The sequence below is a fragment of the Vicia villosa genome, linkage group LG3, assembly GCF_029867415.1.
Source record: "Vicia villosa cultivar HV-30 ecotype Madison, WI linkage group LG3, Vvil1.0, whole genome shotgun sequence".
In the NCBI taxonomy this organism is placed as follows: domain Eukaryota; kingdom Viridiplantae; phylum Streptophyta; class Magnoliopsida; order Fabales; family Fabaceae; genus Vicia; species Vicia villosa.
The window spans coordinates 176,011,172-176,027,774 of NC_081182.1; the positions used below are offsets into that span (position 1 = coordinate 176,011,172).

The 16,603-nt window shown below is 32.6% G+C and overlaps 1 protein-coding gene across 1 annotated transcript; it reads left to right on the forward strand.

Moving 5' to 3' along the window:
• The first annotated feature begins 6,339 nt into the window (after window positions 1-6,339).
• Window positions 6,340-8,038, forward strand: LOC131656945 (FBD-associated F-box protein At4g10400-like). The gene is made up of 3 exons (XM_058926489.1): window positions 6,340-7,166; window positions 7,249-7,419; window positions 7,514-8,038. The coding sequence occupies exons 1-3, from the start codon at window positions 6,381-6,383 to the stop codon at window positions 7,790-7,792; spliced, it is 1,236 nt and encodes a 411-aa protein (XP_058782472.1). The 5' UTR covers window positions 6,340-6,380; the 3' UTR covers window positions 7,793-8,038.
• The last annotated feature ends 8,565 nt before the right edge of the window (window positions 8,039-16,603 follow it).

Here is a 16,603-nt window from a genome sequence, read left to right on the forward strand (position 1 = left end):
TATTGTGTCTCTAATTTATCATAAATATCTATTCACTATCACTTTAAAAATCACTAATCCGTTCAAAACATACATTAAATCTATGATAAAAATAGAAAGATAGATTAAATGATTTTTGCTAGCAATGTATAATCTATTGTAGGTTGATGCGGTTGTTGCAGTGTTATGATGTTGTTTTTAATGTGATTTACGATCACATCGCAATTACGAACTGATGTGGATGTGGACACTATCGTAACCACTATATTGCAGCCGTATCAAATGATACGGTCCATAATTTAAAACCATGATCCCCATATTAATTTTTTAAAAAATATTTTTTTGTACTCGAAGAGTTCGGATTTCACTGCATATAAATTGCACGGGAGACATTCTGCTCCCCATGAATTGAGATAGTTGATGAATAGATAGCTTGGCAGTTTGATAATTTCCTTTGTTGTATGGCTCACTTTGCTTTAATTGTGCAATTGTTTTGTATTGTTCAGAGATAACTTAAGAATTGGATGAAATATCTTGAGAATTGTTACATTTGTTGGAGTAGTTTATAAGGCCTTTTATTTCTAAAAGCTTTTATGTTTTTAATTTTTTTTTATTGTTATGTGTGTAAGTCATTAAATATTAAATATCAAACTAGTAACAAACCCGTGCATACGCACGGGTTCTGATCGGACGCACGCATTATATTTACAGATAATAATTATTGTTTATAAAAATATATTAATGAGGACAAAATTAATATTTAAAATACAAAAATATTTTTATTCATAATAAATTATTAGAGGTTTTTGAAAATAAAGTCGCATGGCATTCATTTAATAATTGTTTAACAACCACAATGTATGATTAGAAAGAGAACTTAAAAGAAATTTAAAAATGTATGAAAAAAAATTGTGACATTAAGAGACTTTTTTGAAAAAATAAAGTTGAATTTCCCACAAATATAATAATAAAGAAATAATAAAACAAAAATATTTATTTTTTATATCATTTATAAAAATACAAAAATAAGTAGCATGTTTTTCTCGTATATAAAAATAACATCATTTATAAAAATATTTGAATGAGTAGTACATATTTTCCCATACATAAAAGTAATACCGATAAAAATTTGATTCGGTAAAACTTTTAAAGAACATAATATTATCAAATCAAATGATAAAATATCAACATAATGGCAAACATGAGAAAAAAAATACTAATCATAGTCGAGTAAGAAACACTGGTTTCAGACCCACTACTCCATATCTTCCCAAAATGATGGTGACCGATACTTTATCAAATTATAGTTTTCAAAACTATAAATTGAAGGGTTTGCAATTAAAAAAATACTTGACAGCTGTTAATCACAACATTTTACAACAACTTTCTGCAAAACGGTTTACTTCTTCTAATAACATAGATAAGTAAGTCTTTGTTTGCATAATTTATGTTTATCAATTAATTAAAATACTTTTCTGAATTTCTCCTATCTAATTCTACTTTTCAAAATATATATGAGTGTTCTATTCTCAATTAATTAAAATACCTTTCTGAATTTCTCCAATCTAATTCTACTTTTTAAAATATATATGAAATTTCTATTCTTTTTGGTTTTTTCTTTACCCACCTCCCTATGGGGGTCACCCCCAGCGAAAAACCCATTTTACCCCGCTTAGGAAATGCATTTCCGAATATTTTTTTTTTTCTAAATTTTTCCAGACTTCGGAAGTGCATTTCCGAAAAAATCCCAAAAATTGGGATTTTGATTAATTCGGAGATGCATCTCCGAAAAAACAAAAAAAAAATCTAAAAATTCCAAAAATTAATTTTAGGATATTAATTAATTCATATATCATTAATTTAATAAAATTTATGAGTAATGAATAATACCAATTATATATTTTGATATAATTTATGAGTTATGAATAATAATAATTTTTTATTTCTATTTTGATTCATATTTTAAAATTTAAAATAATTTTAATTAAAATGATTAAAATAATTTCACTTACAAAATGAGTAATAATTTTTTATTTATATATTTATAATAATTATTATGTATTTAAAAAAAAAATTAAAAATAGTGTTTTAAGTTATATATTTATATATTTATATAATTATAATAATTATTATATATTTATAAAAATTATTATATATTTATATATTTATATAATAATTATTATATATTAACTATAAATATATTTATATAATTATATAATAATTATAAAAATTAAAAAAATGAGTGTTTTAATTTATAATAATTATTATATATTTTTATATTATATATTTATATATTTATATATTTCACTTACAAAATTAATAATTATTATTATATATTTATATATTTCTATTTTGATTCATAATTAAAAATGAGTTATAATTTTTTATTTAGTTTAAAAAAAGATTTTGTCTTAATTTTATTTAATGAATAAGTTTTATATTTAATTATATATAATTCAAAATTTACTTAAGAAATTAAAATGTTTTTTATTTATATAAGTTAGTAAAATAATTTTTAATTTTAAAAAGGAAATTTTGATTCACCTTGATTTTATTGATTCTCCTTCATTTTATTGATTCACCTTGATTTTATACCTATTAATTGTATTGATTCACCTTGATTTTAATTTTTTTTATAATTATTGAATTTTTTAGGAAGTATATATCCGAAACATTCCAAGACCAATTTGGTCTTGGAATATTTCGAATATGTATCTCCGAAAACACCCCCTCTCCCAAAAAGGGGTATTTTCGAAAATGCATCTCCGAAAACTCAAAAAAGGGGGTGTTTTCGGAAATGCATCTCCGAAAACACTTTTTTTCGTGTTTTCGAAAGTGCATTTCCGAAATCACCCTTTTTTTCAGAAAAAAGTGATTTCGGAGATGCATTTCCGAAATATAGGGGCATTCTGGAAATTTCGCCAGGAGTGGCCAAGAAGATTAAGAGGTGGGTAAAGAAATTTCCTTCTTTTTTTTCATTCCTTTTTCTATCACTTTTGTTTTAATTTTCTCTTCACATTTAATTTGTACCAACAAAATTATAGTTATGATTTTCATCTTACCTGTTTACAATTTGCTAAACTTACAGTTACAGTCCACCTTAGGTTTATTTTGTTACTCTCCCAAGACCTATTTCATTATTTTTCCAGTTTATTTTAATCTGCATAAGTACTATGCATATGTACGTATCCTCTATTAAATTGAATTCCTCTACTTTTGTACTTCGGTTGACATTATCCACCATCTACTCTATTTTATCTGCTGCATTGTTTATATCATTTCCCATAATTTTTCTGGATCTTTGAGATCCCCCTCACCCCAAGATGATGAACTCAATGGAAGGTCAAGCTCCTGTCAATTCTCTTTGGTTAGTAACATCCTCGTTTCAGAGAAATAGTGACTATAATTTACATTAGTTTTAAAAAACAAATTCAAAAGATATACATGTACATAAATAATTAAAATGAAGATAGTGAACACACCCCAATTCGATGGTCTTGGTGGAGGATCAGGCTTCATAACCTCTTCCTCCAGTGCCTTATTAGCCTTATAGTCAGGGACATTTTTAACTATGACAGGATCCTCGCTTGCTCGGGCAGGATCTATAAATATTTAAGGCACATGTGATAAAAGTACGATTCTAAATTATATATTAAAAGAAAAGCAAAATTGAGCAAGAGGGAAGACAGAATTTGAGATGCTATAATTTTAAATATATGAATAACAAAGAATATCAAGCATCCTAATTAAAAAATCACATTGATTATCACAAAACAGTACCTGATTCATACCTAAAGTCGATGCTTCCAATGTGTAAATCCGAACAATGCAAAAAATGCAACAACAAATTATAACAGATTTAATTTGGAACGGAGCGAGTACCTCAGCAGTTCGTCTCCGAACAACAACCTCCAAGCAGCTCCTCATCATGAACCGGTGTAACTATAGTTGATCCTCCACCATAGAGAGCAACATCAAGTATGTGTCGGCTTGCCACAAATAATAAACAATCATCGAAACCTTTAAGAAATGAGTAATAAGTTATATCAGCTGTCAGTGTGAGTACTATGTCAAACAAATAAGTTCTATTTTCCTGAAATATTTTGATGACATAACAAAGTTGGCCAGCTGAGCATATCATCCGGATGAAGGGAAACTTTCTGAATGCCAACCAGACTAATCACCTACATTCAACCTTCAATGTGTTATTCTAAGTCACTACTCAGTATATGAATAGACAAACTTAAGTAGAGTCAAACATTGTGTCTACACATCAGTGTTGCAAACAAAACACCATAACTCATAACTTGAATGTATAACATGTATAAATCACAGATCAAACATAAAAAGTATGTAAACGACATCAAAAAACCCTAAAAATGCGTGTAAATCTGAAGCTTACATTAGAGGTGTTATTCACGAGTTCCCTTAGAAAGATATCCTTGTTGGAGTAGAACGTGTTTATAATAAGTTTGAAAAGTTGGTTGATCTCAGCCTGAAACGCAAACGTTTTGATTTCTCACATGGTAGATGAATGGGTTGAAAAGAGAAATCGATGGTTTATAACATGGTAAATCAACAATGGAGAAATTAACAATAATAGAAAACCAGATCAAGTACAGACCGACGTGAAGGTTGAAGAATCACCTAGATCTCCTGCAGTGGAGCTATTAGGACCAATAATGGTTGATAGTGAGTGTGGAAACAGTGCCCAACTCTCTGCAACACTTCACAACATCTAATCAGCATCGAAACAATACCGTGCCGATGAAAATATGTTCGAAATCAAACATTTATAGATAATTGCTAAGAGAATAAATAGTTAAATGGAGCTATTGTATGCTTTCTGCACAAAGAGAGAAGAAAGAAGAAGACAAAGAGATAGAGGGGTGAATAGACAAGAGGAGAGAGAATAAGGAAGCAAACTAAGAGAGATAACGTGAATGAGGGAAAGATAAAAGAGAAAATTTTGAATTTGATAGGTTGTTTTGGAACCAAAAAGAGAAGTGACATAATCAAATGATTCAAACCTAATAAGCAAAGACATAATACAATAAATATATAGTTAGAATTGAACAACATGACATCATTAGTTGCAAAAAGTAATTTTTAGACACAAAATGCCCCCAAAATAATGAGGTGGAGGACAAAGAAAAAAGGTTAATATGGTGTTTTCCAGAGCATCTAATTTTCTTATATTATAGATATTGTTTCTTATAATTTAACACTCCGATGTAATGACTCTCATAGTTTTATAGTTGTTAGTTAAGTATGAGTGACTCAAAAAGTGATCTCAGAATTGTTAAAATTCTTTTCATGAGTTAACCATCCTATTAATAATCAAATGTTTCTTTTCCGTCCTTCATACAATTATCTAAATTGCGCACTTACAAGAGTGAAGTTTGATAAAAATAGATAATGAGATTTTTCTTTTCGATTATTCACCAGATTATGTCTTATAAAAACTTAAAGTATTAAGAAAACAATGCTTAGTATTCGATACTATAAAATATATCTTTGTTAACATCATATTACTACGGCCGTTTAAACAACTCTAATAATAAATCTTTATCACTCGCCTGAATTATTTATTATTTTATTTTAAGACATTTCATCCCAATACTACCAATTTTAATTTATTTTTTATACAAAAAAAAGCTTGTCCTTATAGTCATATAAATATATTAGTATTAAAATACTTTTTACCATGTTTATTACCATAAATCGTTGTGAATAATACTTACATTTTATCACGGTTTGTTAACAACCATATTTGTGTTATTTGAGTTACCATATTGGTTCCATGCAAGACATTGTTTACATATGGTATATGGTGATTTTTGACTTACATATGGTATATGGTGATTTTTGACTTGTAGAATTCACAAATCGTTTGTGTTGCTAATAATACAAGAAGAACGTTTTCATTTTCCACGAATCTTTTTAAATAAAAGGTACTTTTGTGAAACCTAGCCTCAAAATACTATAAATTTAACTATTAAAATTTTTTATAATTTTTTTTTAACATTGATACTAAAATTTTGTTATTATATTATATAAATAATTCAATTTTAATAGTAAATAAAATATAAAATTATATAAAAGAATAATATCAATAAAAAATATGTTGATGTGATGTAATTATTAGAAGTTAAAACATGTTAATAATAATTTAAATATTAACTTTAAATAAAAAATTATAATTTCCAATTAAAAATTAACCTAGATTCCTAGTCAACAATCTAGCTATTATGAATAAAAGTTAAATCACTTAGGTGCAATGGATATTTAAGGTTTTAATTAGAAAAAGTGAAATATATTCTAAAATTTTGAGTTTGTGATCTCATAAGAAAGGAAACCTAACTTTCCCATGCTGCTCCAATTCCACTTCCTCGCCGCATATGACGTCTTCACAGCAACCCATTCCGACGGCCAATACAGTCAGCGGCTTGCCGGTTACAACTCCGCCCGATAGAATCAGCGGCTTGCCGGATTCAATTCTCTGTCATGTACTCTCTTTTCTCTCAACCAAACATGCTGCAACCACAAGTGTACTCTCAAAGAGATGGAAACCTCTATGGCTCTCGGTCTTCACCTTTGATTTCGACGACACAGCCTTCAGATTTTCCCCCTCAAGAATTCTCTCTGCCATGAACTCGACATTGCACCAGCGAGACATCGCACTACCAATCCATTCGTTTCGCTTAATATATCATCCATATTCTCTTTGCTACCAAAATGATATCAATCAATTTATTGAGTTCGTCCGAGATAGAGGAGTACAAAACTTCACCCTCCACCAAATGGTTCGAGTTTGGGATCGGCCATCAATTGAATTACCTCGTAGCATTCTCAATTGCGAGACACTAGAAGTTCTTAAGTTGAAGGGCATTAAGATTGGAGATATTTCTCATATGCAGGATTTACATCTACCTAAGCTTAAAACTCTCCATTTGAAAGACGTACTTTTTGAATGTAATCAACAACTCTACAATCTTTTATTACGATGCCCGCTTCTACAGGATTTTGAATCAAAACACAGTATCAATATCGAAGACAATAAAAACCTTCATCTCCTAGAAACTTACGAGGCCTTACCTAATTTGATCAAAGCTAAGTTAAATGATGATCTTATAAGATGTCCGTTGAGTATGCTTCGTAACACAATCATTTTGTGTGTAGATATGGTAAGAATATCATGATCTGTTAAATAAAATTGTGATTTAACACTATAAGTTTTTAATATTCGGTTACGTGTAAATCTTGTAGAGTAAGCGTTTATGTTTCTTCGGCAATCTTGTCTTGTTACGTTCTATTCCCACGTTTCAAAGATTGACTCGCTTGGAGCTTAACTTTAAAGATATCGATTGGTTCGACAGATGCATCTGGTTGTTAGCAATACTCAAACAGTCTCCCAAACTTCAAAATCTTATCATTCAGGTTTTCTTCATCTATATAATTTTTTTGTGTCAGTTTTTTATAGTTAAATCAATCCAATGTACTTTAATTTTTGAAAATAATGATTGCTTGACAGGACACTGGAGTTCTAGAAGAGAGGAATGGCATATGCTGGAAGGATCCACAAATTGCTCCAGAATGTCTTTCATCACAACTTAAAACTTGTTGCATTAGTGGTTACAGAGGCACCGGCTGGGATTTCAAATTTGCCAAATATATAATAGAGAATTCAAAAGTACTCAACACTATGACAATTCATAGTAAATGTTCCATACGTATGAATAAGAACCAAATGTTTGATGATTTATCTTCATGCACAAGGGCCTCTACAACATGCAAACTTTTATTTGATTGATTTTCAAGGCTACGCCATATCAGCAATAGATCCGACATATGCAACGCATGTGATGGTTTGAAAGACTTGAACTTTGTTTCAAATTTTCCTCTATATCCGGTTTCACGTTTTCATGTAATTAGGGGATTCTAGATGCTCTTCACTTTATTTTTTAATTTTCTTATTGGTCATTGTTTTAAATTTGGGATTATATCAGTTTTTGTTTATTTGTTATTGTTTCTCAAGTTTGCTAATGGTGTATTTTCTCTCTCACAAACAAGGTTATCATCTTATCGATGTTTATCATTGTCCAGCTATAGTTTTCTTTTTTCTTTTGACATTTGAAAAACTGGTTCTCATCTTATCCATTCATGTGAATCAAATTTAACATGACATCATCTTACATAAGCCTCAAATTTGAATCATAGCAGCTTATTAATGTTGGTCAACAATCACAATAGTGCTCCAAGCTTCTGTTGCAGTAATTTGATTTCCATGACAGTAGAAATTATCTATAGCCTGAGATTTATGTAGTGTACTGTAGTCACAAAGTTTAGTGTCATGTGATTATATATAGTTTATATTTAAATTTAAGCCTTGAAAAGAGAAATGGAGTAGAAACGGTGATGCATCAAAGTGAATAGCCTAGATAACTTATAACTAAAGTGTACACTTTTATATAACAAATGATATGATGAAGATAGGATAAAATAGCATTTGAATGCTCTTTCCATCATGCATTGGAACCTCCTCATTGATAACTTTTTATAATCTATGATGGAAATTCATTACCTTTTTGCAGTTTGTGAAATGGTTTATCTATCGGCATCATTAAAATATTAATAAGCTTTTTGCAGTTTGTGAAATTCATTACCTTTTTGCAGTTTGTGAAATTCATTACCCCTATTGAGGAACTGTGCTTTTTATTGGAAAATAATATTTTAGTAACACATTCGTTTTTATCCTTTTGTGAAAGTATTAATAAAATAAAACATTGGGAACCAAATTTAAATGAAGGTGGTTCGATAAAGCAAGCCAAGTTATTTTCTTGACCATCAATGAACATGGTGATTTCAAGGCATCCTGTTTTTCTGCTATGCACTTGTTCTGTTTTGAGTTTTAATATTGCTGTCTGTCTTGGAAGTGGCTGAAGGTGAAGTATATTGGTTTTTTTCTTCCTCAAGTTCTCAATGCAATATAAACTAAAAGAGAATGAATCGTTGCTTTGAAGAATTTGGGACATTGAACCAAGTTCTATGTGTTAAAGAGCGATAAATGAATTACGGGATGCATGCAATTCGAAAAACATTGATTGAACTTAGTTGATTTTCAAATATGATTTAATTTTCAGATTATTATTTTCTAAATAAATTTAAATGAATCCATGTTCAGTGAAGGGTTAGTGAAATAAGTAATCAACATACGATATAATAAACTCAACTAAATTTTCTAAGAAACATTTATCAACAACAACAACATACTACAACATTCACAACTTTTATCAATAGGTGTTATTTGGATGGCAACGTGTTGGTGTATTTGGAAACATACGACGTAATTTTCAACAATGGGGAGGTAGACATGGAGGAAATTCTGCATAATATAAAGATGTACTCTTGGTGGTGGTTGGCAACAGGGCCGGTCCCGACTTTTAAGAGGCCCAGGGCAAACAAAAAAATGGACCCCTAACAAAAAATTGATTTTTTACTCGCCTCTATAATGAAAAAGAATTTCGAAGACTAGATCTAAATAATGAAGTCTTGGTTCTTTTTGACAATAATCAACATGGATAAGAAATCATATGCAAATCATTAAAGAATTCAAAATCACAATATATTAACTAAATTAAAAATGAGAATCTTTTTAAGGACCCTTAATTGCTAAAATTTTTAGACAATAAATATCATCTCAAATAAAAAGTGGTGTTTTCTCTTACTTTAGATGCGAAAAGTCAAATTCTATAACTAAGAAATGTAAGAGTAAGCTTAAACCATGTCTTGGCCCTAATACGCAGATTTATCTAACTAATAAAAAATTTATTTCTACGATTAAAAAAATAATAAATCACAGTCCAAATGATAATGAATTTGATTTCATTATAAAAATTTGATAATAAATAAGTTAATTACATCGTAAAATTTTAAATATTTAATTATAACATATAAATAATTTCTAAAATAAAATTATAAGAGTTATAATTAATAACTATTGAAAATAAATTTTGATTTAAAATGTCTGTATCAATTTCAATTATTTATATAAATATTATTTTATAATTAAAATTTGAAAAATATTAATTTTCACAACTGTCTAATTAGTAGACACTACTTGTCACCTTACCTCCAGCTAAGATGCTAAGAATCGAACTTGTGTCAGGTACATTCTTGAGCATAGTATGCACCGCTGTGCTACAAACAACTACTTGTTGCCCTATTGCGCTATTAAATATATATTTTATAATTTCTGCATTATAATTTTTCAATCTACTATTTTTTTAATTGAGGCCCCCATTTTTATGAGGCCCTGGGCTGTGGGCCTGCTTGCCCGGGCCCAGGGCCGGCCCTGATTGGCAATTGAGAACAAACAGAAAGTAACATGTAATTTCTATGAATGGAATCATAGGCCTCTAGATTTTGTGTAAATAGTTGTAGTTTGTTAGGATAGGAGTTTGGCAAAACACTCCCACCCTATTGTAATGTTCTGAGTACATATTGTACTCTGATAGTTATGCTATATATCATTGTTTATATAAAAAAAAAAATACAACAACATGACATAAAATATTTCACTAACATATTTTTTTTTGAAAAGATTCGTGAAATGATCTGAGCACTACAAGAAAATTAACCTTTCGTGCCCCTCATGGTTTATCACTAAAAGTCAAATATTTATGTTTATCCTTTATTTTGAGTTTCATTCATGTATTAATCATCAAACACTTGTTAAAATATGTTTTTCATGCATTTTGATAAGTTGACTAAAAGTCAAAGTATGACTACGTTGATTCAGAGAGAATGTGAATTGATTAAGTGTTTTTTCCTTTTTGGCTGACTCGATTCATAGGACTTATGAATTGGTTCAATTAAATCACTTTGTGAATCGATTCATTAAAGTGTCTCAATCTTTCATTTTAATCTATTTGCCCGAATTGATTGAAGGCTTTTATGGATTCAATTAACGATTCCAAATTTAATTGATTCAGTGAGAAAATGAATAGATTCAAGATGCTGATTTGAATTTTTTTTCGATAAGCTAATTTGAATTGATTCAATACAGTCTGGACTCAGGTTAATTTCCTGAAAAAAAATTTAAATAACCAGGTTTGATAAAAAAATACGAAAAAAACCATGTTTTCGGGGTATTTACCAAACTGTCTAGGTTTGGGATATCAGAATACTGAATGCGCCAAATGAAATGGCGTATAAGTATAAATTTTGGGTGCATGCGCCAAATGAAATGGCATGCCCTAAAATCCAATAGGTTTGCGCCAAATGGAATGGCGCATAAGTCTAGGGTTTTTGCCCTAGAAGCCAAACCATTTGGCGCCTTAGTTCTAGGGCTTTTTTTTTTTTTTTTTTTCATTTTAGTTGAATATATTAAATTTAAATTTTTTTTTTATTTTATTTGTTATGATATTTACAGAAATAAATTTGTAAAATATTTTTTTCGCCTTATAAATGTAATGCAGAAAACGAAAATCAAAATTGTAACATCGATTACAATATAATTTAAGAACTAAACATCGATTACAATATAATTTAAAAACTAAACATCGGTTACAATTAATTTCAGAAACGATGCCAAAGATTAATGAAAAATACAACAACATGATCAATGACGTCCATCACCAAGATAGCCATCCGTTCCGCAACCTGGTCTTGTAATGACACATTTACCGCGATCGTTGATTCCGCCGCGAATATTGACATCGCCTCTTGCCCTAGCTCTACCCCTACCCCTGCCCCTTTGTGCTTCTTGTTGGGTTTGTGTCACGGGGGCTGGTACTGGGATGTCGCGTGGATCGCTGTCTATGAATTCGTCGACGCTCCCATAATTATCCGGAAAACCGCTGTTGTAAAGTCGGCTACCCATTCCCTCAAATGTGTTTATTCGTGGTGGTGGAGTGGGGTGGGAAAAGACCTCCGGTTCATAGCATCCCGCAACACTAGAACTACCTTGGTTAAAGCCGAATTGGTTTTTAGGTGTTGCGTAGCCGGAGGGGGCGCCACGGTAAGAGGATTCACCATGAGGACCATCGTCGGGACTAAGATGAAGGCTAGATGAACCGGGAGTTAGGTTTTGGCCGAATCCCCTTGAGGACCCAGTAAATGTTGTAAATCCGAATGGTTGTGAGTGGGTCTGATATTGGTCCGAGGAAGGATGGCGGTCTTCATACCCTTGTAATGGTTGAGATTGGGATTGGAACATATTTGATTGGCGGATGTTGTGTGCGGAACGGGATGGAGTACTGAAAATATTTTGTTGTTGTTGCTGGAGTTGTTGTTGTTCCTGGAGTTGTTGTTGTCGTTGCTGTTGTAGGAGTTGTTGTTGGCGTTGTTGCAGGCTTTGTTGTTGTCGTTGCTGAAGTCGTTGTTGTTGCCGGAGTTGTTGTTGTTGTTCTTGTTGTTGTTGTTGTGGTTCTTCTTCCGGTTGTTGTTGTTGTGGCAAGATGTAGTTCTGTGCACGGGGATCAATCAAATAGAATGGAGCTGCAAGAAACAGGTTAGGGGTTGTGGCTGTACGATACCAACTCATGTACTCAGGAGAAGGTTTCATTTCATGGTCACTAACGGGGAAGTTTAGGACATACTGGCGACGGTCCTTCCAGTGTTGGTGTGTCCATTGATGGTTAACTCTTTTTAGGTGCCACACTCCCAAGTCAACAGGAGGGTCGGGTATCCGTTGACGCATCCCAAATTGAAGCATCACCCGGTCACTTTGATGCATTTCTATTATGTTGTACCGGATTAAGCAACACTTTGTCGTCCAGATTTCTGCATCCTGAGCTCTAGGCTCATACTCACACTCGAGATACGGTCGCCATATGAACTGCATGCATGAGATTTATACATTACTTCGGGAAAAAATATTTACGGAAAATACTTATAAAAAAGAAGAAAAGAATTAGAGATAATACTTGATGGGGTCCAAGGTGATCAATTAGCGTGCGGTACATTGTGATATTTGACCGCGGATTACGTGTGAAGTCCATTTTTTTCACACAATATCTACAACAAAAATATAATGATTTAGTTAGAATGGAGTAGAATGTGTAAGGAGAAAATGGTATACTAAAAACTTACCTCAAGGCATACGGAAAGTCCCAACTTCCGTTGTTAACCGGGGCCAGTATGGGCATCCTCCACCACCCCCACACCTGCACCAACAGGGCGCATCCATAGAATGTGCAGGACTCAGCAACCGCGTTTTTGCATAGTGACTGGTACAAGGTAGCCAGTACCGCAGACCCCCAGCTGTACAGACCAACTCTACTAAAATCCATTAGCAAACGAAGATACATAAAGTTAACCGTGTTACCCGTGCTATCTGGGAACAAAACGTTTCCAATAAGCAACAATACATAACACCTAGTTTTCTGCAGTATGGTCTCTTGGGGAGACGCATCATTCAAGTGAAAATTTTTATAATAATCCTTTAACCTCTTGAGGTTAACACCTTGCCCCCTAGCACCAACGGCTCCTTCTATCAAGTCTATTCCAATTGCCTCTTGGCATAAGCTATTCGCCTGCATAACACAACCATTAATTGCCTTACCATCAACAGGAAGGCCGAGTAGCATATGAACATCTTCAAGGGTGATGGTGCACTCCCCTGTTGGAAGATGGAAGGTGTGTGTCTCGGGCCTCCAGCGTTCTAGCAAAGCAAGAACAAACTTGTGGTCAATAGAAGACTCGGCGATCCTGCTAATCGGACCGAAACCAGCAATGTTCAGGTATGGTATAATGCGGCCGTCCGGAGCGATGGTATGTTTACTACGAGTGCGAAAACGTTGAACGTTCTGAAAAGAGTAAGCATGCCCAAAAAAATCAGTTAGTTTATCAGGGACAGTTGCATGATTTTAAAGTAATACTAATACACTTACGAAGGTTGCGATGTTCTGGGGGGTTCCTCTGTGTGTTTCGCCCATGGTTAGGAGAGACATGGTTGAAGGCTGAAAATTCGTAAGCTGATTGCAAAAGGATTGTTCTAAGAGTAGATGAGTGATAATGGTGATGTATCTCCAGAATTCCAAGTGCTTTATATATTGACGAGGAAAAAAACGGTAACATCATGCATGCTTGACATGTCAACACAGCCATAAGTGTTTGGTGTTGCTTCTGCAGGATGTGTTGGCATGCATGCAGTCAAACTATCGGTGACAAGGCATGGTGGGATGCATGCAGCTCAGGTCTAGGTGACAGCTCGGGTAGCATGCATGCAGGAGTAGGAGGAATCCTGGCAGGAAGCTGATCAGGAATCTTATCAGAAATTTTTGCAGTCGCATGCTTGTTAACAGTAACTCCATGCTGGTTTACAGTAACTCCTGGAATCGTTTCAGAACATGCAGGTGGGGACCATGTGGGGCCAGGTGGTGGACCACACCACTAAGGAATGCGCCAAATGAAATGGCTTTTTTTTTTTAAAATCCTTCTAATGCGCCATTTCATTTGGCGACTTACTGAAGGGAAAAAGCACTAATGCGCCAACTCAAATGGCGCATTAGAAGGTTACTTTTTTTTTTTCAAAATTAGGGTTTTCGTATCACAATTAGGGTTTTGGTAATCTTACCTACGTGGTCTTCCTAGAAGAAACCCTAATGAGGAAATAAGGCTACTGCAAGACGTCTATGCCTCTATAAATTAGGGTTTCGTGCGCACTGGTACCCACACTGAAAAATGAGAACTCGAATTAGGCCAGATGGGTCGCAGCGGACTTCTGAGCCTCCACCTCATGTTAGGCGTATGAATTATCAACCGGACGTTCGTAGACGGAACGGACACGTTATCTTCTCGACAGCAAACCTCCCATGCAAGTGATGTTTTGGAATATCCAAACCATGGATCAGCTTAAGAGAAACATCCTCAGGTTTCTGGACGGAGAGTTCAGTCCAGGCGAACAAATCCGATCTATCAAGAGACTTCGAACAAGGGGAGGTGTTTTTCTCGAAAGGCAGCGTTGGTGGGAGACTATGGAAGACGACATCCAATGCACTCTAATGATGGAGGACAGAGAAGACATTGTTTTAACCGTTGTTATATCCTAGGCGCTACAATTTCTATATCATTTCAGTAACTTCTGTACCGTTCAATTAAATGCTCTTAGCATATCTGTACCTTTCAATTAAATGTTGTTAACGTATTTCAATGAAATGATATTTTATTGTTACAAAGTTTCCAACTGTTATTTAAGTTATTAATAATTAACAATAAAATTTCCCTCTGCCTTGCACCCGCTATAAATAGAAGCGTGTGTGTGGAGTTGAAGTACTAACTCTTCTTTCAATCATAGTGTAAACACTTAAAAATGAACTCTGTTTGGGCTGTCGTCTTCTTTGAGGAAGGTAGTCACATGCGGGTTTGCCTTAACCCTCACTGGAATTTCCAGAGAATTGTTAGAGCCATCAACACTGGGTTTCGTCAACTAGATGGTCCAACCAGAAAAGTTAAACAGCTAGATTACCGATGTCCATACATTACGTTGACGGATAATAACCCTGAAGGCACCTACATGTATTATTGGGATCGTGTGAAAGACGATGTGGACGTGGATCTAATGTTTTGGACACACAGTGGAGAAGTTAACCGAGGCGTTGAAGATCCCCTTGTTATTGCAGTGACACTTGAGTAGTTTAGATTAACTGTTGTTTTATTAGTTGCAAAGAGTGAGCGTGTACTACTAGTTGTTCTGTGTTCTTTTCTCTTCTTTTGTATTCTGCAACGTAACATCGTGATTTACCGATGGTTTTGTGTTGTCAACGCAGGGTCATTGAATTAAAATAAATGTGGTTGATGTGTTAGTTGTTTTCTTCTGGACAATATTTACCCTAGCGGACGTGTACAATAATTAACATACATATAATTGGTAATTTATATACGTAATTATTAACTATATTTATAATTAGTAATATATGTTATTAAAATACATATAATTATTAATTACAAATTTTTTTATTTATTAAATAAAATATATATACGTAATTATTATTTATATATAAACAGACCTAGATCAGTGTGACTGTCTTTTGTAATCAATTCGGAATCTGGTGGCAGACATAGATCAGTGTGCCTGTCTTTTACAATCAATACGGAATCCTGTTGCAGACCTAGATCAGTGTGCCTGTCTTTTATAATCATTTCGGAAGATAGTGGCAAACCTATACTAGTGGGTCTGTAAGAACCACCATATATTAACATAAATATATATATATATATATATATATATATATATATATATATATATATATATATATACATATATATATATATATATATATATATATATATATATATATATGTATATATATATGTATAAATAAATATATATATATATATATATATGCATAAATAAAGATATATATATATATTTATATATATATATATATATTTATATATATATATATATATATATATATATATATATTTATTTGTAAATAATTATTGCAGAACTAGCTGCCAGATAGGGTTGCATGCATGCTCTGCCTAGGGGAATCGTTACAGGAATCTTATCAGGAATCCTGTCAGACGCGTGATGGGGTGCAGAACATAGATCAGCGTGTCTTTTATAATCAATTCGGAAGATAGTGGCAGACCTATACTAGTGGGTCTGTAAGAA